The sequence below is a fragment of the Chiloscyllium plagiosum genome, unplaced genomic scaffold (genome assembly GCF_037043375.1).
Source record: "Chiloscyllium plagiosum isolate Xiang-an unplaced genomic scaffold, Cpla_swu_hap1 HiC_scaffold_1, whole genome shotgun sequence".
Lineage (NCBI taxonomy): Eukaryota > Metazoa > Chordata > Chondrichthyes > Orectolobiformes > Hemiscylliidae > Chiloscyllium > Chiloscyllium plagiosum.
Genome location: NW_028270139.1, coordinates 32,127,593 through 32,152,703, shown reverse-complemented (window position 1 = coordinate 32,152,703; position 25,111 = coordinate 32,127,593). Strand labels below are relative to the sequence as shown.

The following is a 25,111-nucleotide window of genomic DNA, read 5'->3' as shown; positions in this document are numbered from 1 at the left end:
AAATGATAGGTAGAGACAGAGACCAAGAAACAGTTGGGCAGACAAAGGAATGTGTAAAGGCCAGCCTGGGAGAATCAACAGCCGCTAATGAGGACCATTAGTGGCTGACAATGGGATGATTGTGATAGCAGCCTAGTGACAAAGCCTAGTGTGTGAGAGTTGGGGTTAATGCATGGGAGAAGGTGCTCAGGCTTTGGAATTATTGAATTTGATTTTGAATCCTGAAGGCTGCAGGCTCCCCAAGTGGAAAATGTGGTGCTGTCCTTCCAATTTGCACTGGGTTTTGTTGGAGTACTGCAGCAAGCCCGATATGGAAATCTCAGCCAGGGAACATGGTAGTGTGTTGAAATGGCAGGCAGCAGGAAACTCAGGGTCATTTTTGTGGAGAGAATAGAGGTATTCTACAAAGCAATCCTCAGCTCTGTTTCATCTCCCATTGGAGAGGAGACCACATTGTCAGCTGTGAATGCAGGAGACTAGACTAGACTCGTGCAATTAAATGGCTGCTTCACTTGGAAGGTGTGTCTGGGGCCTTGGATGATGAAGAGAGTGGAAATGAACATACAATGCCAGCCTAGCCAGCAGTGCCCTTGAATCAAAATTGAAGGTGTAGTGGACAGTGAAGAAAATTACTGAGTACAACAGGATCTTGATTAAATGGGCCAATGGGCTGAGGATGGTAGATGGAGTTTAATTTAGATAAATATGAAGTGCTGCATTTAGGAAAAACAAATCAGAGCCGGACTTATACACTTAAGGGTAAGGTCCTGGGGAGTGTTGCCGAACAAAGAGACCTTGGAGTGCAGGTTCATAGCTCCTTGAAAGTAGAGTCGCAAGTAGCAGGTGTTTGCTATGCTTTCCTTTATTGATCAGATCATTGAGTATAGGATTTAGTAGGTCATGTTGTGGCTGTACATTTCTGGTCTCCATTCTATCAGAAGGATGTTGTGAAACTTGTAAACCTTTTCTGAAATCTTACAAGGACGTTGCCAGGGTTGCAGGATTTGAACTAAAAGGAGAGGCTGTTTTCCTGGAGTGCGGAGGCTGAGGGGTGACATTATAGAGGTTTATAAAATCATGAGGGGCATGGATATGGTAAATAGACAATGTCTTTTCTAGAGGGCATAGGGTTAGGGTGAGAGAGGAAAGATATAAAGGAGACCTGAGGGGCAACTTGTTTGCGCTGAGATTGGTGCGTGTATAGAATGAGCTGCCAGAGGAAGTGGTGGAGGCTGGTACAATTACAGCATTTAAATGGCAACTAGATGGGTATATGAATAGGAAGGGTTTAAAGGGATATGGGCTGGGTGCTGGCAAATGGGACTGGATTGGGTTGAGATATCTGGTTGGCATGGAGGAGTTGGACTGAAGGGCCTGTTTCTGTGCTATACATCTCTATGACTCTAATCCAAGTGCTGGCTAGGCTGGCATTTATTCCCCATCCCTAATTGCCCAGAATGCCATGAAGTGTCAATCATTATTGTGGGTCTGGCGTTACATATAAGCAGACTGGGTAAAGATGGCAAAAGAGGAGGGGCTAATCAGAGAGTGCATCACAGCTACAGAAACGAAGGTTTGTCTACTGAGTCAGTATGGGTGGAAGTTAGGAGCAGCCACCGCATTGGGGGTTTTCTACAGACCACCTAATAGCAGTAGAGAGATTGAAGATCTCAGGCGGGCAGATTCTGGAAAAATGCAGAAGCAGCAGGGTTGTTGTTATGGGTGATTTCAACTTTCCCAACATCAACTGGAACCTCCTAAGTGCAGATGGTTTGGATGGAGCCGTTTTTGTCAGGTGTGTTCTAGAGGAGTTCCTTACTCAGTATGTAAACAGACCGACGAGGGGAGAGGCCATTTTGGATTTGGTGCTCGGTAACAAGCCAGGACACGTATCAGATCTTGTGGTGGGAGAGCACTTTGGTGAAAGTGATCACAACTGCCTCACATTTAGCATAGCCTTGGAGAGGGAAAGGAGCAGTTACCAAGGGAAGATATTTAATTGGGGAAAAGGAAATTATGACACTATCAGACAGGAGTTGGGAAGTACAGACTGGGAGCAATTGTTCCACAGAAAGGGCACAGCAGACATGTGGAGACTATTTAAGGAGCAGTTGTTGCGAGTGATGCACGAATTTGTTCCTCTGCGACAGGTAAGAAGGGGTAATATTAAGGAACCTTGGATGACGCGAACAGAGGAACTTCTCGTCAAAAGGAAGAAGGCAGCTTACATAAGGTGGAGGAAGCAAGGATTACAGGCTTGGTAGAAAGGAGTTCAGAAATGGACTGAGGAGAGCCAGGAGGGGGCACGAAAAAGGCTTGGGAAGAAGAATTAGGGAGAACCCAAAGGCATTTTACTCCTATGTGAGGAATAAGAGAGTGATCAGGGAGAAGGTAGGGCCGATCAAGGTTCCTGAAGAAGGGCTTATGCCCAAAACGTCGATTCTCCTGTTCCCTGGATGCTGCCTGACCTGCTGCGCTTTTCCAGCAACACATTTTCAGCTCTGATCTCCAGCATCTGCAGTCCTCACTTTCTCCCCGATCAAGGATAGCAGAGGGAACCTGTGTGTGGAGTCTGAGCAGATATAGGAAGCCCTAAATGAGTTTTTTGCTTCAGTTTTCACCAAGGAAAAGGGAACTTGTTGTAAATGAAAACTTAGAGGAGCTGGGATACAGTCTTGACCAGATCAAGATCGATGAAGCTGATGTGCTAGAAATTTTGGAAAACATTAAGACTCATAAGTCCCCAGGGCCAGACCAGATTTACCCGAGGCTGCTCCGGGAAGTGAGAAAGGAGGTTGCTAAGCCGTTGGCGAGGATATTTGCCTCCTCCCTCTCCATAGGAGTCGTACCGGAGGATTGGAAGGAGGTGAATGTTGTTTCTCTTTTCAAGAAGGGTAATAGGGAAATCCCGGGCAATTACAGACCAGTCAGTCTTACGTTTGTGGTCAGCAGAGTTTTGAAAATAATTCTGAGGGATAGGATTTATGATTATTTGACAAAGCATAGCATTGAAGTCATAGTTTGAAGATATTAGGAGGAATGTATAAAGGAGGCGTCAGAGGTAGGTTCTTTACACAGAGAGTTGTGAATGCATGGAATGCATTGCCAGCTGTGGTGGTGGAAGCAGAGTCATTGGGGACATTTAAATGACTGCTAGACATGCACAAGGATAGCAGTGAGTTGAGGGATGTGTAGGTTAAGTTATTATATTTTACATTAGGATTAAGCCTCAACACAACATTGTGGGCCAAAGGGCCTGTTCTGTGCTGTACCTTTCTATGTTATAAGTGAGGACTGCAGATGCTGGAAACTCGAGTTTAGATTAGAGTGGTGCTGGAAAAGCACAGCCGGTCAGGCAGCATCCGAGGAGCAGGAAAATTGACGTTTCGGGCAAAAGCCCTTCATCAGGAAAGATGGCGGGTTGCTTCCCTAAATGACATTAGTGAACTAGATGGATTTTTCCTGACAATCAACAATGGTTTCATGGTCATTATTAGACTACTAAGTCCAGATTTTTATTGAATTCAAACTCCTCCAACTCCAGTTGTGAGATTGAAATGCTGGTCTCTAAAACATTAACTGGGTCTTTCGATTAACAGTCCAGTGATAATACCACGAGGCCATTTCTTCCCTTTTAAAATATGTCAGGTGATGGCATCTTGCTGGAGTTGGTACAAATGGCAGCCAGTGATTCTTTGGATGTGGATGTTGCTGGGATCGAAGGGAGACCCTATTGCTGTTGTGAGATGGAAGAGAGGGATGAGCACTGATGTGCAGGAGATAGGTCAGCCACAGCTGAGGGCCCTGCCAACCACAGTGGGAATCTTTGGTTGGGGTAGGACTGGAACAAAAACAATTTCCATGCACTTCATAAAGAATCTGGCAAAACTGGGGCCAATGATAGGCCAATGACCTGAAGAAAATGAAAGACCGTAAGATATAGGAGCAAAATTAGGCCATTCAGCCCACTGAGTCGTTTTTCAATCAATTAAAGCTGATATTTCTCAACCCCAATCTTCTGCCTTCTCTCCATAACCCTTAATGTCCTTACTAACCAAGAACCTATCTATCTTTGTCCTAAATACTCTCAATGACTTAATGGTAAGGTCCTAGGAAGTGTTGCTGAACAAAGAGACCTTGGAATGCTCCTTGAAAGTGGAGTTGCAGGTAGATAGGTTAGTGAAGAAGGCGTTTGGTATGCTTTCCTTTATTGGTCAGAGTATTCAGTACAGGAGTTGGGAGGTCATGTTGTGGCTGTACAGGACATTGGCTAGGCCACTATTGGAATATTGCGTGCAATTCTGGTCTCCTTCCTATCGTAAAGATGTTGTGAAACTTGAAAGGGTTCAGAAAAGATTTACAAAGATGTTGCCAGAGTTGGAGGATTTGAGCTACAGGGAGAGGCTGAACAGGCTGGGGCTGTTTTCCCTGGAGCGTCGGAAGCTGAGGGGTGACCTTATAGAGGTTTACAAAATCATGAGGGGCATGGATAGGATAATAGACAAAGTCGTTTCCCTGGGGGGAGGGAGTCCAGAACTAGAGGGCATAGGTTTAGGAGGAGAGGGGAAAGATATAAAAGAGACCTAAGGGGCAACTTTTTCACACGGAGGGTTGTGTGTATATGGAATGAGCTGCCAGAGGACGTGGTGGAGGCTGGTACAATTGCAACATTTAAGAGGCATTTGGATGGGTATATGAATAGGCAGGGTTTGGAGGGATATGGGCCGGGTGCTGGCAGGTGGGACTAAATTGGGTTGGGATATCTGGTCGGCATGGTCAGGTTGGACCGAAGGGTCTGTTTCCATGCTGTACATCTCTGACTCTAAGATTTGACCTCCACAGCCTTGTGTGGCAATGAGTTCCACAGATTGGCCACCCTCCAGCTGAAGAAATTTCTCCTGATCTCCATTCTGAAAGATCTATCCCATCCCTCTGAGGCTGTACCCTTCGGTCTGACTCTCTCCTACATCTTCTCCATGTCCATGCTAATCAGGCATCTCAGTATTCTGTAAGCTTCAATCAGATCCCCCTCTCATCCTTCCAAACTCCAGTGAATACAGACCAAAAGTCCTCAACTGCTCCTCATATAACAAATCCTTTTATCATTCTTACAAACCTCCTCTGGACCATCTCCAACGCTAGCACATTCTTCCTTAGATATGGGGCCCAGAACTGCTCACAGTATTCCAATATTAAGGGATATATGGTATACGGTATTGAGTTAAGAGGTTTATAGCAGATAACGAGGGCTTGAAGTAACAGAAGCTTGAGAGGAATACAGAACGTGCAACAGGGAGCTGAAAAGGGAGATTAGGAGAACTAAAAGGGAATATGAAAAGATAGTGGCAGACAAAATAAAGCAAATCTTATGCTGTTACATTAAGGACTAAAGGATAAATGAGTGAACAAGTAGAGCCAACGAATTGCTAATTTGTGCATGGAAGCAGAAGATGTAGGGAGGGCTCCAAATGAATGCATTTGGTTGGTGTTCATTCGTGAGAGTGATGATATAGGTAGAGAAATCAAGAAGGTCTGGGGTACATTGGAAGAAATTAGCACAGATAGAAAGGAGATTGAGTGGTCTGGCAAGTTTAAAAGTAGATAGTTCTGCGGGACTGGATTAAATGTATTCTGGACTATTAGACTATTTAAAGTCCAGATTTTTATTGAATTCAAACTACATCATCTGCAGTTGTGGGATTCAAATGCAGGTGTCCAAAACATTAACTAAGCCTTTGGATTAGCAATCCAATGATAATACCACGAGGTGAAAAATGTGTTGCTGGAAAAGCACAGCAGGTCAGGCAGCATCCAAGGAGCAGGAGAATCAACGGTTTGGGCATAAGCATTCCTGAGGATTCTCCTGCTCCTTGGATGCTGCCTGACCTGCTGCGCTTTTCCAGCAACACATTTTTCAGCTCTGATCTCCAGTATCTGCAGTCCTCACTTTCTCCTCCATAATACCACGAGGCCATTTCCTCCCTTTTAATATGTGTCAGGTGATGGCATCTTGCTGGAGTTGTTGAGTGAGGCAAGGGAGGAAAAAGCAGAGGCACCTGCAAAAATGTTCAATTCTTCTCTGGCCGCAGGTGAGATACTGGAGGACAGCCAATGTGGTACCATTGTTCAAGAAGGGAGTAAGTGATAAACCAGGAAACTATAGGCTGCTCAGTCTGACCTTGACTTGTGCATTGAGAACTGTCGATGTGAAATTGGTCACCTGAATCTGCCTCCACCCCCCCCCCCCCCCCCCCCCCCCCACCCCAACCCCCCCCATTCGCACTATTTTACGCTGAACTGACTGCACTCTGTGCTCTCGGATTCGTCCCTAACCTTGTAATTAAGCCTGAGGCAACTGACTTCGACATTGGGGAGGCTGAGTGCCAGCCGTCAGATACCTCTTGCTATCTCCCCTGGAACTATGACCGCACCATCGAGCATCAGACCTCATCATCCACAGCAGTCACTAATCTCATTTAATCTAGTAATCTCACCTCCAAGCGCATGGTCACCCAACCCCACACAACTGGCTTCCAGCCCCTTCCATGCTATCAAGATGCATGGTCTTTGTTTATCAAGTGAATTCCTACACAGTTACCAGATGCAGCAATCGTACACTTAATTCCTGAGCTGTCAGCAACTTGCCAGAGTCAACGCGGTAAGTGCACATTGGGGTATTACTTTTCAGTGAGACAGGAAAACCCCAGAGCCTTTACTTAATGAAACTGAAGAGCTGCAGCCCTGTTTTGGTGAGAGGAACTTTTGTCCTTCACTCAAGTTATATTGCATTTCCTTGTGCCAGCTTTCACTATTGTTAATAGATTCCAAGACAGGAAAAACACAATTATCTTTTCTTCTGAAGAGGGTATTTGTGGTCTTCCTTTGTCTTATTCCTTTCATTCCATACCCAGACTTAAGTGTTGTGATATTGTGTGCCGAGACAACTAATAGCTACTACCAGTCTCTTCCTAAACTTAAAGTCGTTTCTTAATGTCATATTTGTGCTTAACTAGACATTGGGATGGGAGCAACTTGTGTAAGCTCCACCTTAATAAGGAACAAATGGTGTAGCACTATGAGAAATACCAGCAGTAACACAGACACCATCGTCTTAGTCACACATCACTCCCCAGAGCAGAGAGAGGCATAGATATCCTGTTCTGTGGAGTAAAGCACACAGTGTAGGGTCTGATAGACAGAGGATCTGTTCTCTTGAATATAGTAACACCAGAGGCTCAGGAGGTCACTGCTGACAGCTGCACCATCCTGCAACAAAATGTCTTCCCTAGTGGAGCAAGTAGAAATATATTGCTTGTAACTGCTCAGGTGCCTGTAATTGGAGGACTTCATCTCCCCTGATCTCCTTTCCCTGGATCAGTGTCTTTTCCTGGTGTGATGAATTCTCTTCATTGAAGGGGGAAAGCAGGGAGTTTTCAGTGTTAGAAACAGCATGTGTGGAGATGAGGGAGGAGCAATATTCGTGAGGGCAGCAGAGGTTTGGACGTGAGAGGGTAATAAGGTAAGCATGAACATTGAAGAGCTAGGGGTGTGAGGAGAGGATGGAATGACTGGAACTGTGAGGTCTTTTGATCTGAGGAGATTTCATGTGCCGGAGAATGTTGAATATGTCAGAGTGTGGGATTTGAAACCTGGGAGTGTTCTACAACTCACCTTCTCTACCCTTCTAAGGTTCTAGATTCTTTTGGTGCAGTCTCTAGGTTGGAAGAATTGCATCTCTGCTGCTGATTTCTTTGGCCTCTTACACAACTACTCAGGTGGAGAGACTGACCTCTTTGTCTTATCCTTGGGAAACATTATCTTATTTCAGTTCCTCTGTTGCCACAGTGGGGTCTCCAAGTATGAATGAGAATATCGAGGTGTGGGATGTGATAGGCAGCCTAACCATGTTGTCACTTCCTCTTGCTGTGGCTGCTACAGTTTCAAGAACCCATTCCCAGTTTAAACATACTTTAAATTTGCAATTGTTCTGTCCACAGTTTCATTATGCCTCAGTGGCTACTCTGGTTGGGAAACCCAGAAGCAGGATCATGGAGTGTTATGGAGGAGCTACTGCAAAGCCCACTGTAGTTTCCAGTGTGTTTGAGACAGATCCTGCCATTTTGGCTGGCGCTGTTGTTTCAAAGTTCTGCCACAAAACCCTAGCAAGCTGTGAGGCAAGACAATTATTGAGCCATCCACTTTACTCTGGTATGCTATTTGACTTGAAAAAACTTACAAGGATGTTGCCAGGGTTGGAGTGTTTGAGCTACAGAGAGAGGTTGAATAGGCTGGGCCTTTTTTCCTGGAGCGTCAGAGGCTGAGGGGTGACCTTACAGAGGTTTATAAAATTATGAGTGACATGGATATGGTAAATAGATAAGGTCTTTTCCTTGGGATGGGAGAGTCCAGAATGCGAGGGCATAGGTTTAGGGTCAGAACAGAAAGATTTAAAAGGGACCTAAGGCGCAACGTTTTCACACAGAGGGTGATGCGTGTATGGAGTAAGCTGGCAGAGGAAGTGGTGGAGGCTAGTACAATTATAACGTTTAAAAGGCGTCTGGATGGGTATATGAATAGGATGGGTTTGGAGGGATATGGATCAACTGTTGACAAAAGGAACTAGATTAGGTTAGGATATCTAGTCAGCGTGGACAAATTGGACCAAAAGGTCTGTTTCTGTGCATCTCTATGACTCTATGCCTTTAAAAGGACAGCATTACTTAATCCAGATAAAGAATTTTTTTTGGTTGCTGTAGAACAGTGGAATGACTGAAAATGCTTCCACTGCAAAACTGGAAGATTTTTTGCATCCTTATCTTTAAGTATTTTTTATCCTATCTAATTACCAGATCAATATTATGGCATTTTACTACCTAAACCTCAACCTGAGCTACAAATCTTCTCAAAAATCGCATTATGGCATTTTACAATCCTTATGCAAACCCGTACTTTTTTCCTGGAAGCAAACAGAATACAGAAAATAGAATGGTTTAGTGACAAATCAAATCATTTTTGTGCAAAGGAGTGAACACTGAAAATGTGATTGAACATTTTAGTACAATAGTACAGAGGATTCTAATGTCAAATAGGTGGAATTCAGGTTCTCAAAATAATCAAATGGTCTCACATTGGAGTGTTTAATACTTTAACTTAACAGAATTTGACAGTGAACATAAGCTTGTTTTAATTTGAATGCTGGATCCAAAGATGTTTCTTCACCATCAGGGTATCCACCTATATAGACCAATACTTTATTACGCTAGGTATTACCTTCATTTAGAATTGTTTTTATTATTGTTTTGTGCCCTTTGTCACTGCAACAGCTATAAATTGGAACAGTGCCTCACAATGGACAGTAACATCATTTAAAAAGGGCATAACAGGATTTTCAGTGAAGTACTTCAGTTTTCACGAAGAATTCTGCGGGCACAGCCAGAAACGGTAAAATTTAATTTCTCAAGAACAATAAGAACACATCGGACGTTGGAGACTTCTGAAGGGCTTTTCTGTTTTTCTTAATATAAATAGTGTCATATATCATTAATAAACATGGTGAATTCAAGGGGAGCCAGACAACTGGAAACAAAATTGGCTTGAAGGTAGGAGGTAGAGAATGATGGTGGACAGTTGCTTTTTGGACTAGAGACCCATGAGCAGTGGTATGCCTCAAGGATGGATGCTGTGTCCACTGCTTTTTGACATTTATATAGATGATTTGGATGTGCATATAGGAGGAATGGCTAGTAATTTTGAAGGTGACACCAAAATTGCTGGTGTAGTGGACAGTGAAGGAGGTTATCTCAGCGTACAACCATACTTTGATCAAATGGGATGAGGAGAGGCAGATGGAGTTTAATTCAGATAAATGTGAGCTTTTACATTTTGGAAAGGCAAATCAGGGCAAGACTTATATAGTTAATGATAGGGCCCTGGGTAACATTGCCGAACAAAAGGACCCATAGGTGCAGATGCGTAGTTCCTTGAATGTGGAGTCACAGATAGACAGGGTGGTGAAGAAAGCATTTAAAAGGCATCTGGATGAGTACATGAGCAGGAAAGGTTTAGAGGCATATGGGCCAAGTGCTAGCGAATGGGACTAGATTAACTTGTGATATCTGATCGGCATGGATGAGTTGGGCTCAAGTGTCTGTTTCTGTGCCGTATAACTATTACATTTTGTGACTCTATGATTTCTGTTTGTGAACTACTTACAATTGACTTACTGCGAAAATTGTGTTTTATTGTTGCCTATTTCAAGGTTGTAACAGTATTAAGTTGTAATCTGAGTATCTGTTTTGCAAAACTGGGAGTCCAATCAAATGCAGGTTGTCTTAGATTTGATTTTTCTCTCTTTCGGATATGCAGTCTATGATTGTAACTTGCCCTCTTTTCTCTTATTGGCAGGGAGAGAAATTTGGGCCCTTTGCTGGAGAAAAAAGAATGCCCAATGAACTGAATGAAAGCATGGATCCCAGGTTGATGTGGGAGGTAACAACTCATCTTACTGCATTAGATCAGATGTGGTTGACAGTAAAACAGTTTCATCCTGCACACAGACTTGAACATGTATTGCTCCCTTTCTAGCTGAAGGTCTTGTTTTCCTTTTATTGCATGTTCCGTTTCACTCCAGTATAGGACATTTATATAATCTCACGTGGGAAACATTAAACAACACATCTGTTTCATTGATCCTGTGTGATGACATATCAGACATGTAATCTGTATGTCGCCACTTGCAAACCTCAATGAAATGATTATAGAAAGCGGTAACAGAGTCCACCTGGGATTGAGTGCTTTTCTAATGGGATTGTGTGTTTGCTGATTACTTGCTTCCCTGTGGTGATCTCTGTCTATCTTCTTAGGTGGTCTTGGGGTAATAAATAATGCAGTGCAATGTGGGAAGATTTGCCTTAGAGCACCTTTCAGGGGATGGGGGATTGGGGAAAGAAACATTTACATTTATGACATCAATTGTAAATACAATGGAAGCAAAGAAGTCTTCTCTGAATGTGTTTCTATATCAGACTGCTGCATACTAAAGAAATCGTAGTGCAGGGAACTGAGAATATTTTAAGCAAATTAAATTTGAAAAGTCTCCTGCTCAGTCATTGTGCCAGATTATAATTTTGCTTCTATTTGCTCAGCTAGTTTGTCATTTCTCAGTCATTTTGTTTTCTTCTATCTGTTTTATTCTCACAGTAAGTTGAATTCATTTTCATTAAAAGGGTTGGTCCATCCTTGGATTACCATTTTACTAAATTAGTAAAGTAGAAATGTTTTAAAGCATTCAAGGGGATGTTGTGTAGAAAAGAAGCCATAACACCAAGTGTTATGTCTTTATTTTTTTTATGGAAGTTTTTTTTTATAATACTTCACGTTCCATGTTGGTGGGATATTCTTTATTTGAAATTGAAAAGCCGAACAATACAACTTCCTGGAAATTATCCACATTACTTAATGTGAAACTATTGTAGCCTTTACTGATGAACACTTCATTCAGGAATATGATATCTGTGTTAATCTGACTGAGGATTGCCAGAGATTCCCTGGAGCACCTGACTGTGTGTTTAGTTCAACTTTGTCAAGTTTTGAATTAGGGTGTTTGATCACAAGCAAAACTGGTTCTTTTCTCAGTTCTCATGTAGGTTTTATAAAATCTGCCCAGACCTTGTATAGAATAGTTCAAGTTGTTGAAAATAATGGTTGTGCTTGCTATTAGGGGACAATATGGATGTTATATGCTATGCCTGTAAGTTTCTACTCGTGACTGAATCTGGATAAACGGCTAATTCATGGGTTTCCTGGTGAAGTGCTGGGCCATGCAAGATATTTTGATGTAACAAACTTACCTTCTTTCAAGAGGGTTGGTTAACTCAATTGGCTGGACAGCTGACTTGCCGTGTAAATTGATGCCAACAGCATGGGTTCAATTCCTGTACCAGCTGATGTCACCGTAAGAAAGCAGCCCTATGATCTCTGGGACTGTGGTGACTTTTTAAAAAATAAATTTCTTGTGCTACTCACACGCGCATCTTTTTGTTGAATTTTACTTGCCACTCACTGTAGCAAGTCGCTAAAGTTTCTTCAAAGCATCTCCCAAACCTGTGACCTCTATCACAGAAGGATGAGGAAACCAAGTGGAGGGGAACACCACCTCCTTTAAGTCACAAGGCATCCTGCCTGGGAGATATGTTGATGTTACTTTGCCATCAATGGGTCAGAATCTTGGAAAACTCTACCTATAGCTCAGTGCTCTGATTCAGTGTGGGCTTGGGGATGGGCAATAAATACTGGTTTTCCACAGGAGTCCCATGTTCCAGAAATTAATGAAGACAGTACAGGTATTACTAGTATTTTAGGATTGCACATTTATTTATATTTTTATTGGTGAAGAGACAGCAACTGTGGTCATTTTATACAGAACATGGATCAGTTAGGCACAATAAACAAATAAGTAACCAGAGTATGTCAGTTGGTCTGTTTATGTCTGCCCCACCATTCAATAAGATCATGGTTGTCTTGATTTTATTCTGAACTCTATATTCCTGCATATCCTTGATCATCTTTCATTCAGTTGGTAATCAAGAATCTACCAACCTCTGCTTTAAAAAGATTTAAAGATTTTGCATCCGTTGCTTTTTGAGGAAGGGAATTTCAAAGACCGTCAACCCTCTGAGAGAGAAAAAAAGTTTCCTCATCTCTGCTTTAAATGTGTGCCCCTTATTTTTAAAGTCAGACTCCTAGTTCTAGTTTCTCCCACAAGAGGAAATATGCACAAGAGGAAATGGGTCAAGTCCCCTCAGATCTTATGTTTCAATTACATCACCTCTGACTCTTCCAAACTCCAGAGGATACAGGCCTAGCCTATCTCATCTTTCCACATGCGCAATTTACTCATTCCAGGTATTAATTAAGTTAACATTCTCTGAACTGCTTCCAGTGCATTAATATCCTTTCTGAAATAGAGTGACCAATACTGTACAGAGTACTCCAGATGCAGTTTCAATGATGCTTTGTATAACTGAAGTAGAACCCCTCTACTCTTGCATGCAACTGTCTTTGCAAGAAAACATAGCATTCTATTTGTTTTTGTGATTACTTGCTCTACCTGCATATTGACTTTCGGTGATTCATGTACTAGAACACCAAATTCTTTCTGCATCTCAGAGCTCTGTAATCTCTTCCCCATTTAGATTATATGCTTCTCTTTCATTCTTTCCACCAAAGTGAACAATTTTAGACTTTTCACATTGTACTCCATTTGCCAGATCTTTGTGTACTCACTTAACTGTTTATATCTCTTTTGTAGGCTTCTTACATTCTCTTCACAACTCACTTAATAACGTATCTTTGCATGATCAGCAAATGTCGCTGCCATACCTTCAATCCCTTCATCCAAATCACCACAATGTATTTTTATTTTGCACCTTTTAAATGTAATAAAATTCCCAAGATGCCTCGTGGAATTGTTGGGGTAAAATATGACCAGGATTGCAAACAATATAGCTTATTCTCAGACCGTTGCTAATTTGAGGGATGGAGTCAGTGGCTAGTGAGCAAATTGTCGAGTGGGGGCTCTAAGCAATTGCTACAGTGTTTCTAATAGCTATTATAGGGAACTTTTGCTTAACCAATATTGGATGTTTGCAACAATTTAGTAGCAGTGCAGTAGTTGACTGTTGTATTGAGTCCGTGCTGGGTCCCATTGCTGTACAAGCTGATTCTGTGCTTTTAGATGACATTATTGAGGGCCAGGATGAAGGTAATTTTTTAAAAAAAGAGGCAAGCAAGATTTTATCATTTGGGAAATATTTGAGGTAACGATAAGGGAAGAAAAACAATTTCCTAACATACTCTATCACTGATTAGATAGGAAAGGAACCATCTAGCTGCAGGAGTGTGGGGAAGCATTGGAAAAGATGAGCAACTTATTCTTAAAAATAAAGTGATCCCAACCCAATCGAGTTCTGTATTATTTGAAGCACAACTTCAGACTAATTTCTGTCAGTGCAAACTCAAATTGGCGTGAAATTACTTTTGGAACATAGGAATTAGAAACAGGACTAAGTCACTGAATCCTGTAAGCCAGCTTCGCCATTCAGTGATCATAGATGTTCTGCTTGTCATCTTGTCTTCACTTTCCTGCCTGCCTCTATAACCTTCAGCTCCATTGTTTCTTTATTTTATGAGGCAAAACTTGGAAGCACTTTATATGTTTGACACTGGTATGCCACCAGTGTTGCCCTAAGGTGGTGTAGGGAGTGGGGAGGAGTACAGATGATGACACTTCAGGGATCTGGAGTTGCATTTTGGTGCCCTACCCCCATGAGCTGCAGGCCCAATCAGAGGACTAGCCACTTCAGCAGTGCCACTACTGGAACTGCAGGGGAGGAAGAGGCTGCATTGATAAATTCATGCTTTGGGCTGTCCTGGTCAGTAGGCAGGCACTAGTGAGATAGAGGTAGCTAGGGTTCTATGTGTGTAGGCAATCCTGTTGCTGTGAGATTGACTTCTGCCCAAGAATGCAGGTGAAATGCCAGTGAACACCAGGAGAACCACTCAATAATAGTTCATTTGGACCCTGGGCAGGCACTCTGATAAATTCCCCGCCCCTTGGAGATGGAAATGGAATAGCTATGGGAAAATGCCTTCTCACCACCAGTTGGTCCCTCGAAGGGCTTGTAATATTCAGCCCTGCATTGTTAATATGTGTACCTGTATTAGAGCAACATTAATGGCAGTCGATACCATTTGTAGTTAAGTTTGAGTGATAGTTATCAGCCCAATTCAGTTTGTGTCTTATCTGCTTGCTCTTCCATCTGGATGGTGGATGTAGAGCAAAGAAAAAGAAACAAAGGGTAGAGTTAATAAGTTAGGATGTTGAGAAGGGTTCAAAATATTATGTTGTCTTGAAATGGTTTCAAGTTATCTTTGTTTCCTGACCAAAACTAGCTGACAGTACTTGTTCAAGCTGAAATGGCTGCAAATACCTGACTCGTTAGCATTACCTTAATTTGAACTTGATCTGATACTGTAAATTGGAGGTGCTCTTCTTTAAACGATAAATACTCAAATAAATTTAATACTGTTTAAATGGTAAACTGCTAGCAATGATGGATCACTGGTTGAAGCTAAATCAACTGACGACTGATCAAGCTAAGCAGTCAGTAGATAACTGCTATAGTCTATAATGCCTTTGACATTGAAAAACGTTCTAAGGTTCTTCAAAGATGTGGGGAAAATGAACGTTGAGATTAAGAGATGGGTAGAAGCTTGGAGGACGTGGTGGAGGGTTACTTATTGAGGCTGACTGACTTACTCTTGTTCCTACACAGTGATAGGAGCGTACGGTTCGAATGCAATCCAGCAAGTTTGATTATCAGCATTTGCTGAAGAGAGGGGGAAAAGAGAGTCAGTAAGAAGCAATCAGAGGAATAAGCATAAATTGAAGAACTTGAGGAATTTATGGAAGTAAGAGGGATGGATGGATTTAAATTTGAGGTTCTAAATTTTGAGGTGTTTGGGGATTGAGTGCTAATGTAATCAGTGAGTACGAGGGTGATATTAGATATAGGAAATGTATTGGGCAGGGGAGTTTTGGTTGAATGAGGTTAATGGAGAATTGGAAGATGAACATTGGAGGAATTGAGTCTGAAGATGACAATAGTGTGAATGACCATTCAGAGTCCCATGTACTGAGTAAGGATATTACAGTGGTCGAAATAGGTAATCTTTAGGATGAAGACATGAAATTAAAAACTCAGCCATGAGTCAAACAGAGCACTAGGACTGCGAATTGTATGATAAGATGTAGATAATTTCAGGCATGGGATGACATCAGTAACAAGGGCAGAAGCTGATGGCTTCTGTTTTTGTGAAGTATGACTGGGAGAAGTTATAACTGCAAGAAAGGATGTGCTCAGGATGCCAGGAAGAAAGTAGGGGATGAGAGGGGTGGTGGAGGTAGACAGTCGAAGGATATCAACATATTTACATATACTTTTGTGACTCTGGATCAAATCACCACGGGGAACCATGTGATTGAAGATAAGGAGATATTCAACCACAGATCGTTGGAGATTGGTTAAGCTCAATCAAATAATTGGCTAGATATGAGGCACACAGTTGCTCACAAGCTTTAAAAATATATAAAAATTGAGGTACTGCTACAGCAAGGATTAAAAAAAATTAAACTATACAGCAAACTACTTATTATGTGAATGAGTGTCTTCCAGTCTCGATTAAGAGATTAAAACTGAAATATGGTTTGACCCCACAAGTCCTTTCTAGCTTTACTCACAAAATAATAAAACTTGGATAAAATTCTGGAAAGTAGTGGTTTTCTTTTGGAGGTTTGGAATGTTAAAATAATAGCATTTTGTCTTCTGTTCTAGGATTGGCTGAATATCCCATTTTGAGGTTCATTTAAGAAATGTATAAGTTTGAATTGAATTTGCGAAAGAATTCATTTGAGGAAATGCAAGCAATATGCTGTTTTTCCTTTTATAATCATGTCATTGCTGCACAATTTGACTCTTATGTCCTTGGGCACATGTACAATTTTATTTGGCGTGTCAGGAAGCATATTATACGCATTCACCAGTTGATGTGTGCGAACTGGGTGCAGGAACGTTTCAAGGCATCTGCCTTCATTTTTCTTCAATAACATTAACTGCTCAAGTGTTATGTTCTTGGAGAGTTGAACATTTCTGGGCAACATCCAAATTGGCTTTTAAAATTGTACAACCAATTCCCTAACTGCAATTTCTAATGTAAAATCCAAACAGCTTGTACAGATTGGATCAATTGACATTTAGTTCCTTTTTTGCTTTTTGCCCCATCCATTCAACTTTCTCTTTTCCTCTTCTTTTTTTTTGAAGGTAGGAATGCCAGTTCAGGTTTACCACCTATCTCTAACCATGAACTCTGAAACCAATTACAAAGCTGTCACTACTGCTGCAGCTGAAACTAACCAGCTAAGAACAGGTTAGGGTTCACTGCTGGTCAGTGTGTTTCATTACTGCATCATATGTCAGTCACTTTTAACAATGAAGCTACTTTGGAATTCTTGGCTGCATTATTTAAAAATTTGTAATTTACGGCTATTGACCCCAAAATTGTGCCTCCAAATTGCAGTGAGCATGTATTGCAATGTGTTGGGAATTGTTTTATTTTTAATTATTCATCAATTATGAGCATCACTTCTAAGGCCAATATTTTGTTATTGTTCCAGGAAAGGCGTTGAAAATACTTTAAATCAAATGTTCCATCAGATCTACATCATCTACAACTTTTAAGAAATAGTTCATGGCAGGGACGGCATGGTGGCACAGTGGTTAGCACTGCTGCCTCTCAGCACCAGGGTCCTGGGTTTGTTTCGAGCTTCGGGTGACTATCTGTGTGGAGTTTCCTCCGGGTGCTCTGGTCTCCTCCCACAATCCAAAGATGTGCCGGTTAGGTGAATTGGCCAGGCTAAATTGCCCGTAGTGTTCAAGCATGTATAGGTTAGGTGCATGAGTCAGGGGTAAATGTAGGGGAATGGATCTGGGTGGGATGCTCTTCGGAGGTTCGGTGTGGACTTGTTGGACTGAAGGGCCTGGTTCCACACTGTAAGGATTCTAATTCTAATGTACCCAGATTGTGCACCACCTGTAAACTGAGTTATACCACGTCCACCTGGAAAAGTTGCAGGAAGTTGGGGGAAAAATATGGAACCTCAGTGAACGGGGTGTATCATCCAAGCAGCTATACTTCAAAAACACCATCATAGTTTTGAGTTGAGATGAAAGCTGGAAGGATCTTCAAATGAGGCAATATGGGTTGAACTAAAGAATAGAAATGTCAGTAATGGATGATTTCAATTTCCTAAAAATTTACAAACATAAGAACATATGAGTTTGGAGCAGAAGTCAGCCATTTACCCCATCAAGCCTGTTCTGCCTTTCAGTAAGATTGTGGCTGATCTGATGACTCCACATATACCTGCCTACTCATGAGAACCTTTCACCCCATCAAACGTCTATCTACCTTAGCTTTAAAATTATTCAAATACTCTGCTTTCACTGCCTGTTGAGGAAGAGCGATCCCAGGATCCATAACCCTCTAAGAACAAATATTCTCCTTGTCACTGTCTTCAAGAATAACCCCTGATTTTCAAACAAGTTCTAGAATCCTCCACAGGAGGAAGTGGCCTTTTCACATGCTCCCTGTCAAGACCCTGGAGGATCATGTATGCTTTAATTAAGGCTTCTTTTGCTGTTTTAAATTCGAGTGGATACAAACTGAACTTCTGTAACATTTCCTCATCTGTTCCAGGTGTTAATCTAGTAAACCTTCACATTTACATCATTCCAGCTGCCATACTGAAAAATCCCTCTTTATTCCCACTCTCTGCCTTCTGCCAGTTAGCCAATCCTCAATCTATGCTGGCACCATGGGTTCTTCACTTATTTAGCTGCCTCAAGTGTAGCACCTTGTGAAAGGCCTCCTGAAAATCCAAATAGATCATGTCCACTGGCTCACCTTTGTCTAACTTACTCATCACCTCCTCAAAGAGTTCTAACAGATTTGTCAGACATGACATCCCCGTGATGAAGCTGTGCTGACAAAGCCCTATTTTACCATGCACTTCCATGTACTCTGCAATCTCATTCTTAATAATAGACTAACATTTTTACCAATGATGAAGTTAGGCCCACTGGCCTATAATTTTCTATCTTATGCCACCCTTCCTCCTTAAGAGGCGTATTTTACTCTCCATTTTCCAGTCCTGTGACACCATCCCTGACTGTAGTGATTCCTGAAAGATCACCACTTCCACAATCTCCTTAGCTATCTTCTTCAGAACTCCAGGGTAGAGCCGATTTGGTCTGGATGATTTATCCACCTTCACATCTTTCAGCTTCCCCAGCACCTTTGCTTTAGCGATGGCCACCACACCCACCTCTGCCTCCTGACTCTCTTGAATTTCTGGTACGCTGCTAGTGTCTTCTACTGCGAAGACACCTTTTCTGATGTGCTAATATCATTATTAACTACCAACCACACTTCCACCTTTTCCTAGGCTGCTGTCCCTTTTAACTTTAATATGCAAGTCTCAGTTGGTATCATCTTGCAACTATGTCTCTGTAAAGGCTATTGGATTGTACTTATTTATTTACATTTATGCTCACATGTTTTGTTCAAATGTTTTGTTTCAAATTCTATGTAGATTCAGATACAGAGACTCCAGTTTTGTTTCTTAATATTTTTGTAACCTTAAGCCTGGTCTTGTTAATTCCTTGCTTTGTACTCTATCCCTTCAGTCATGGTTTGTTTATCCATTCCTATATTAATATCGTTCTCTTTTATCTTGTCTCTTCTCTTTGAGTTACTCAAACTTCTCAAATTTGAGTTCTGGCCCCTAGATTTAGCTTAACCACCTCTACCTTCCTGTTGTGCATCTTATATAAAGGCAGGAACTGGAGTACAATCAGTGCAGAATATTTAAAATGCATTCTGGACAACCTTATAGCCAGTGTATGGCACGCCCAAGCAAGCGAAAGGACAGTGCTAGCCCATTTTAGGGAATGAATCTGGGCAGGAAGAATGGATGTCAATGGAGAGAACAGTTTCGTGTAGATATCATAATTTAGTTAGGTTTAGGGTAATTATGGAAAAGGATAAAGATAGATCTGGAGTAAATGTTTTAAGCTAGTGTTAGTATGTTGAGATGTGATTTAAAAAAATGGACTGGTGGCAGCAACTTGAAGGAAAAATCCATGTTTGAGCAGTGTGAGGTATTCAGAGGCGATAAAGGAGGAATCGGGGAAAAAATATATTCTTGCTCAGACAAAGGGTGCACCTGCCAAACCTGTAGCCCACTAGATGTCAAAGAACATGATGGATACAATAAAGCAGAAAAGGATACCGTGACTGGGATTTTACTGAGGAGCAGCTGCCAGGGCCATTGAACATGGAACTGAAGTTTCTGACTATATTCATAATTGCATTGCTATCTCAGATGAACTGGCACGAGATCTGCCCATTCTGGTAGGTGGGCGTCAGCTGACATTGATGGATGTGCTTGCATCATCCTTAAGGTTGCCATCACTGGAAAACAGTTAAAACCTTCTACAAGGAACGGTCACAGACCAGAACATTAACTGTAGTTCCTCCCTATCGATGCTCACTGGGCTGCAAAGCATTTTCAGCATTTGCAATATTTTACTTCTGACCTGAAAGAGCAGAGCCCTGTAACTGTGTGAAAGATTGAAATCGTGGAAGTTGTACTCCGATTCTTTCTCTCACTAATTCAATATTAACCAATGATGATGGTTACCTTTGCTAATGGTAAGATTTCACTAATTGAGGAAAATAATCAGAATAATGAGGTATAATTTCAGAGGTACAACAATAATTCCGAATTGGGATGTTGAAAAATATTAAAATCTCCGAATAGACAAATACAATTATGGGGCAGACTTCTGGTAGTGGGGAGTCATTTTTCATAAAGCCTAAGAAAATAAGCACTTCCAATATGAAAATTCTTGGTGGATTTGTTTTATCTGGCAACGCCAGAATTAATGACTTTTTGAATAAATTTTGGACCATTCAATTTATCATTTGGATAATGAGCAGTTCTGCAAATTCCGAGATGATCAGTGAAACTGAGGGCAATCTGGAACAGTGAGAAAAGTAGTTGTCTCATAAATTTGACATCTTACCTGCAAGAGCCGCCGAGGCTAAGTTCGTAAAAATTCTGTCTATTGTAATTGTCTCCAGCTATTCCATTACGTTGCTTCACCTACAGAATATTCTGGAGGTGAAGCCCTTGAATCCTCTAGCTGCTGCCAGTATGAAGAGTTTAAGATCAAAGTGTGCTGTTTGTACACAAAAAGGACAAGCTTTTAACTTCTGTTCTGATTATGATGATATGCGATAAAGCACTTGTGTTAATTTTAGTATTTAATTGAGGTTAACATTCAGAGCTGTGGAACCTGAAACCTTTTTTAACTCCACTCTCATTTTGCAAATAGGCAGATATTGCACCATCTTTCTATGTTTTGGCTGTATTTCTTTTTCACTAACTGGTGTTACAAATCACTTCTATTTGAAAAGCTTTGTGCATTCGGAGAGCAAATGCTTCACTTTGTCCGTATAATGGCTGTTTCGGTGCATTTGACATATATGGCATGTTATGAAGGGGAAAATCTGCAAACTGTTCCGAATAATTTTATTGTTACTGCAGCAGATTGTACTTCTGAATGTTTCTTTGACATTTGCAGGTACGTGGGAGTAAGGGTGAAGTGCTGTATATTCTGGATGCCAGTAATCCACGGCATTCAAACTGGCTGCGCTTTGTCCATCAGGCCCCAACACAAGAGCAGAAAAATCTGGCTGCAATTCAGGTACATAGAGTGGTATCACAGAGGCTTTTCGACATGGTTACTAGTTCAGCAGTTGTCTTTCTCTTTTTACATACCGTAGAGCCACCTGTGTTGGCTTGGTGCCTGCTCCTTACTTTGCAATTTGGCAGTAATGTTCATGAATTAGCTTTTAGTTCCAATAATTAACTGGAATGGACATCTGGGAACTGTAGTAATTATACTGTTCTTTATCGGAAATATTAAGGTTTCAATAAAAGTGCTATAATGTTGCTATATTCAAAATGTGGTGTTATGAAGTCAATACGCTGATGCTTTTAGTCTTAATTTGATATGGAATTTTAAATTTTTTATGCCAATGTCAATCAAGTTGGAAAATAAAAGCAGAGCAACCTAGTGCTGGGCAAAAACATTAATATCAATAGCCCATGTTGAACGAATGATTGTGCACTTTTTACATTTAATGCTAACTGAATCATTTTAGCAGAATGACTGTCTGTTTTTAGCATATATTTTTAACTCTTCTCTGCACTTTCTTAACCACATGGGGAAGAGAGAAATCTCGTGCAGTATAGCATATAATTGAATGGTGCAAATGACTTTTAAATACTTAAAGCTTAGGCCAAGGTCATGCTTCTGTGAAACTGGCAGGGATGTGGTTCACTTCTCTCCAGGCTGTTAAAGGTCATTCATGTATTCCTTCATTGACTTGGGATTTGACACGCTGCTCTTTCTCTTGCACCGATAAGATTTCTTTCTCCCCGTTAACTAGACCACCAAGGATGAATGACTTGTATTTTTGCTTCAAAAGAGAAATTTAATGCATGTTCTATCATTTGTCTCTCCATGTGGAGGTTTGCTGTTTTGAGTATAGAAAATGCTGTTGGTATTTGTCATTAGAGATTGAGAATACAACGCCTCAAAGGTGACGATAGTGATGATCCGTTTTCAATCTGAGTTATCAGTGAATGGAGAGGATTTTTGATAAGACATAGGAACAGGATAGGCCACTTGGCCCATCCAGTCTGCTCTGCCATTCATTGATAATCCTGAACTCCACTTTCCTCCCCTTTCTCCCTTTTCCCTTTATTCCCCTACTGATAAAAATCAGTTTATTTAAAGTATACTTAAAGATGCAGCCTCTGTAGCCTATTGTGGAAAAGAATTTCACAGATTCACAGTCTTCTGTGATAAAGAAGTCCACAGATTCACTATTCTGTGTGTGAAGAGATTCTTTTTAATTTTGTCCTAAATGGGTAACCCCTTAATAGTGAGATGGTGCCCTCTGGTTTCTAGACTCTCCCACAATGAAAAACAATCTCTTAGCATCCACTTATCATGCTCCAATGAATGTTATATAATTCAAAAGGTTGCCTCTGATTCATTTAAACTCCAGTGAGTCCAGCCCATATACTCAACCACTGCTCATGAGAAAAAGTTTTCCATTGGTCAAACTAATGAATCTTTATTGGACTGGCTCCAATGCTAATGTATCTTTCCTTAGAAAGGGGACCTAAACTGTTCATAGTATTCCAGTTGTTTTCTTACAAGCACCTTGTATAGCAAGATCTCTCTTTTTATAATCTATTCCCTTTGCAATAAAAGTCAATGTTCCATTTGGCTGCCTCTTGCCCTCTGAATTTCAATGCTAGCTTTTTGTGATTTATGCACAAGGACTCTACAGCTTTCATTGTTTAAATAATATTTAGTTTCTGTATTCTCTCTGGCGAAGTACACATTCTCCAATTTTCCCACATTATATTCCATCTGCCGAAGTTTTTCCTAAATTCTTCATGTGTCTCTATCCCTTTGCAGACATTTTGTATCATCCTCACTGCTTGTCTTCTCACTTATTTTTGTGTTAACTGCAATATTTCCCACCCAAGTTGTTAATATGTATTGTAAATAAATGTGATTCCAGCGCTGATCCACTATCTTCAGGTTGACAAATTGAAACTTTGTTTTCTATTAATTAGACTATCGTCTGTCCAGGCCAATATACTACCCCAACACCATGGCTCAACTTATTAAGTAGCCTTATGTGCAATATCCTTTTGATTGCTTATTCAAAATCAAAATATATTATGAATCCTGGCTTCCCTTTATCTGTACTACTTGTTACCTCATCAAAGAATTGTAATCAATTTGGCAAAAATATTTTCTCCTTCTCCTTCAAGAAGCCATTCTTGATTTATATTGTGTATTTATAAGTTCTCTTATCCTTTTATAATAGACTCTTTACCATTTTTCTAATGATATAGGTTAAGCTGATTGGCTTCTGGTTTGGTTTTTCTTTGGTCGCCCACCCTTTTGGATAAAGATATCATAGTTTCCAATCCTCTGGGACTCTTCCAGAATCTGAGGATTCCTTGGGAAAATTACTACCGTTGCATCCACTATTTCAGCTACTACTTCCTTTAATATCCTAGAATCTAGGGGGGCATATAAGCCTTTGGCAATATTAGTTTCCCTAGTCCTTTTATTCTCTGGAAATTATTATTACATTTGTTTCCTCACCCCCTTTTAAGCTTTGATTTAAAAAAAAAAATATTTTGGAAATGCTATTAGTGTATTCTACCATAGAGACTGATTCAATACGTTTACTTAACTCCTTTACCATTTCCTGGTTGATCATTATTATTTCTCAGGTTACATTTTCTAAGTGTTTTCTAAACCTATGTTTACTTTGGCTTCCCTCTTTCTTATTTAAAGAAGCTTTTACTGTCCATTTTTATATTACTTCTACTTTAACCAGATTAATGTTGTTCTTTTTAAACTTTCACAATTTTCTGACTTACCACTAATCTTTGCCATGTTTTATGATTTTCTTTGCTTCATCTCAACACTATCCCTAACTTTCTAGGTTAACCAGGCTGAGTTCTGAAGAAGAAGCCTACCAAACGCAAAAGCATTATCTGTTTCCCTCATGACAGATGCTGCCAGATCTATTGAGTTTCATCAGAATTCTTTGTGTCTGTTTCAGATTTAATGCATTCCTTTCTCTACATGCCTCCATTATCTCCTGACTTATTCTCTGTCCAACAGTATGGCTCCTCTTAAGGGACATATAGACGACTCCAACCAGTGCTGTTGTTGTCTTGTTATTTCCTATCCCCCTCATATGGATTATTTCTTTAGATCCAAGATCATTTCTTGCTGTTGTACTTATTTCACCTTGAACTAACAAAGCTACCCCAGTGCATTTTCCTTCTTTCCTGTCCTTTCAAAAAGTCACATACCCCTGAATTTGTGGCTCCCAACTTTGATCTCCTCATAACCATGTCTCTGTAATGGTTGTAAGATCGTACCCATTAACCTCTATTTGTGCCATTTATTTCATTTATTACTCGGACCTGAAGTATTGTGGACAGTTTATGACTCTGTAACTGAAGAAGGATGTCCTGCACGTGAAGATTGCAACAAAGGTTTACAAGTCTGCTTCCTAGGATAGCAAGATATATAAGGAGAGATGGATCAGTTGGGACTATATTCACTGCAGTTTAGAAGAATGAGGGGGAAATGGAAACCTATAAAATTCTAATAGGACTAGACAAAAAGTAAATGAAGGAAGGATGTTCCTAATGACCAGGAGTCCAGAACCAGGCCTCATAGTCTAAGGATATGGGGTGGGCCATTTGGGACTAAGAGGAGGAGAAATTTCTACACTCAGAGAGTGGTGAGCTTGAGGAATTCTCTGCCACAGAAAAACCCTTGTGCCCGAGCCTGCTTATCATTATCTAACCATT

The 25,111-nt window shown here is 40.8% G+C and overlaps 1 protein-coding gene across 8 annotated transcripts in view; it reads left to right on the top strand.

Moving 5' to 3' along the window:
* prdm5 (PR domain containing 5) overlaps window positions 1-25,111 on the top strand; it is a 351,179-nt gene that overhangs the window by 9,045 nt on the left and 317,023 nt on the right. For 5 of the 8 annotated variants that reach the window (XM_087988179.1, XM_043696605.2, XM_087988037.1 and 2 more), the window contains exons 2-3: window positions 10,405-10,488; window positions 21,267-21,389. In XM_087988179.1, coding sequence (XP_087844305.1) covers window positions 10,405-10,488; window positions 21,267-21,389 — 207 coding nt within the window. Of the gene's footprint in view, window positions 1-10,404; window positions 10,489-16,880; window positions 16,987-21,266; window positions 21,390-25,111 lie in introns of those variants that run through there. The other 3 variants (XM_087988085.1, XM_043696639.2, XM_087988124.1) reach the window with 3 other exon arrangements.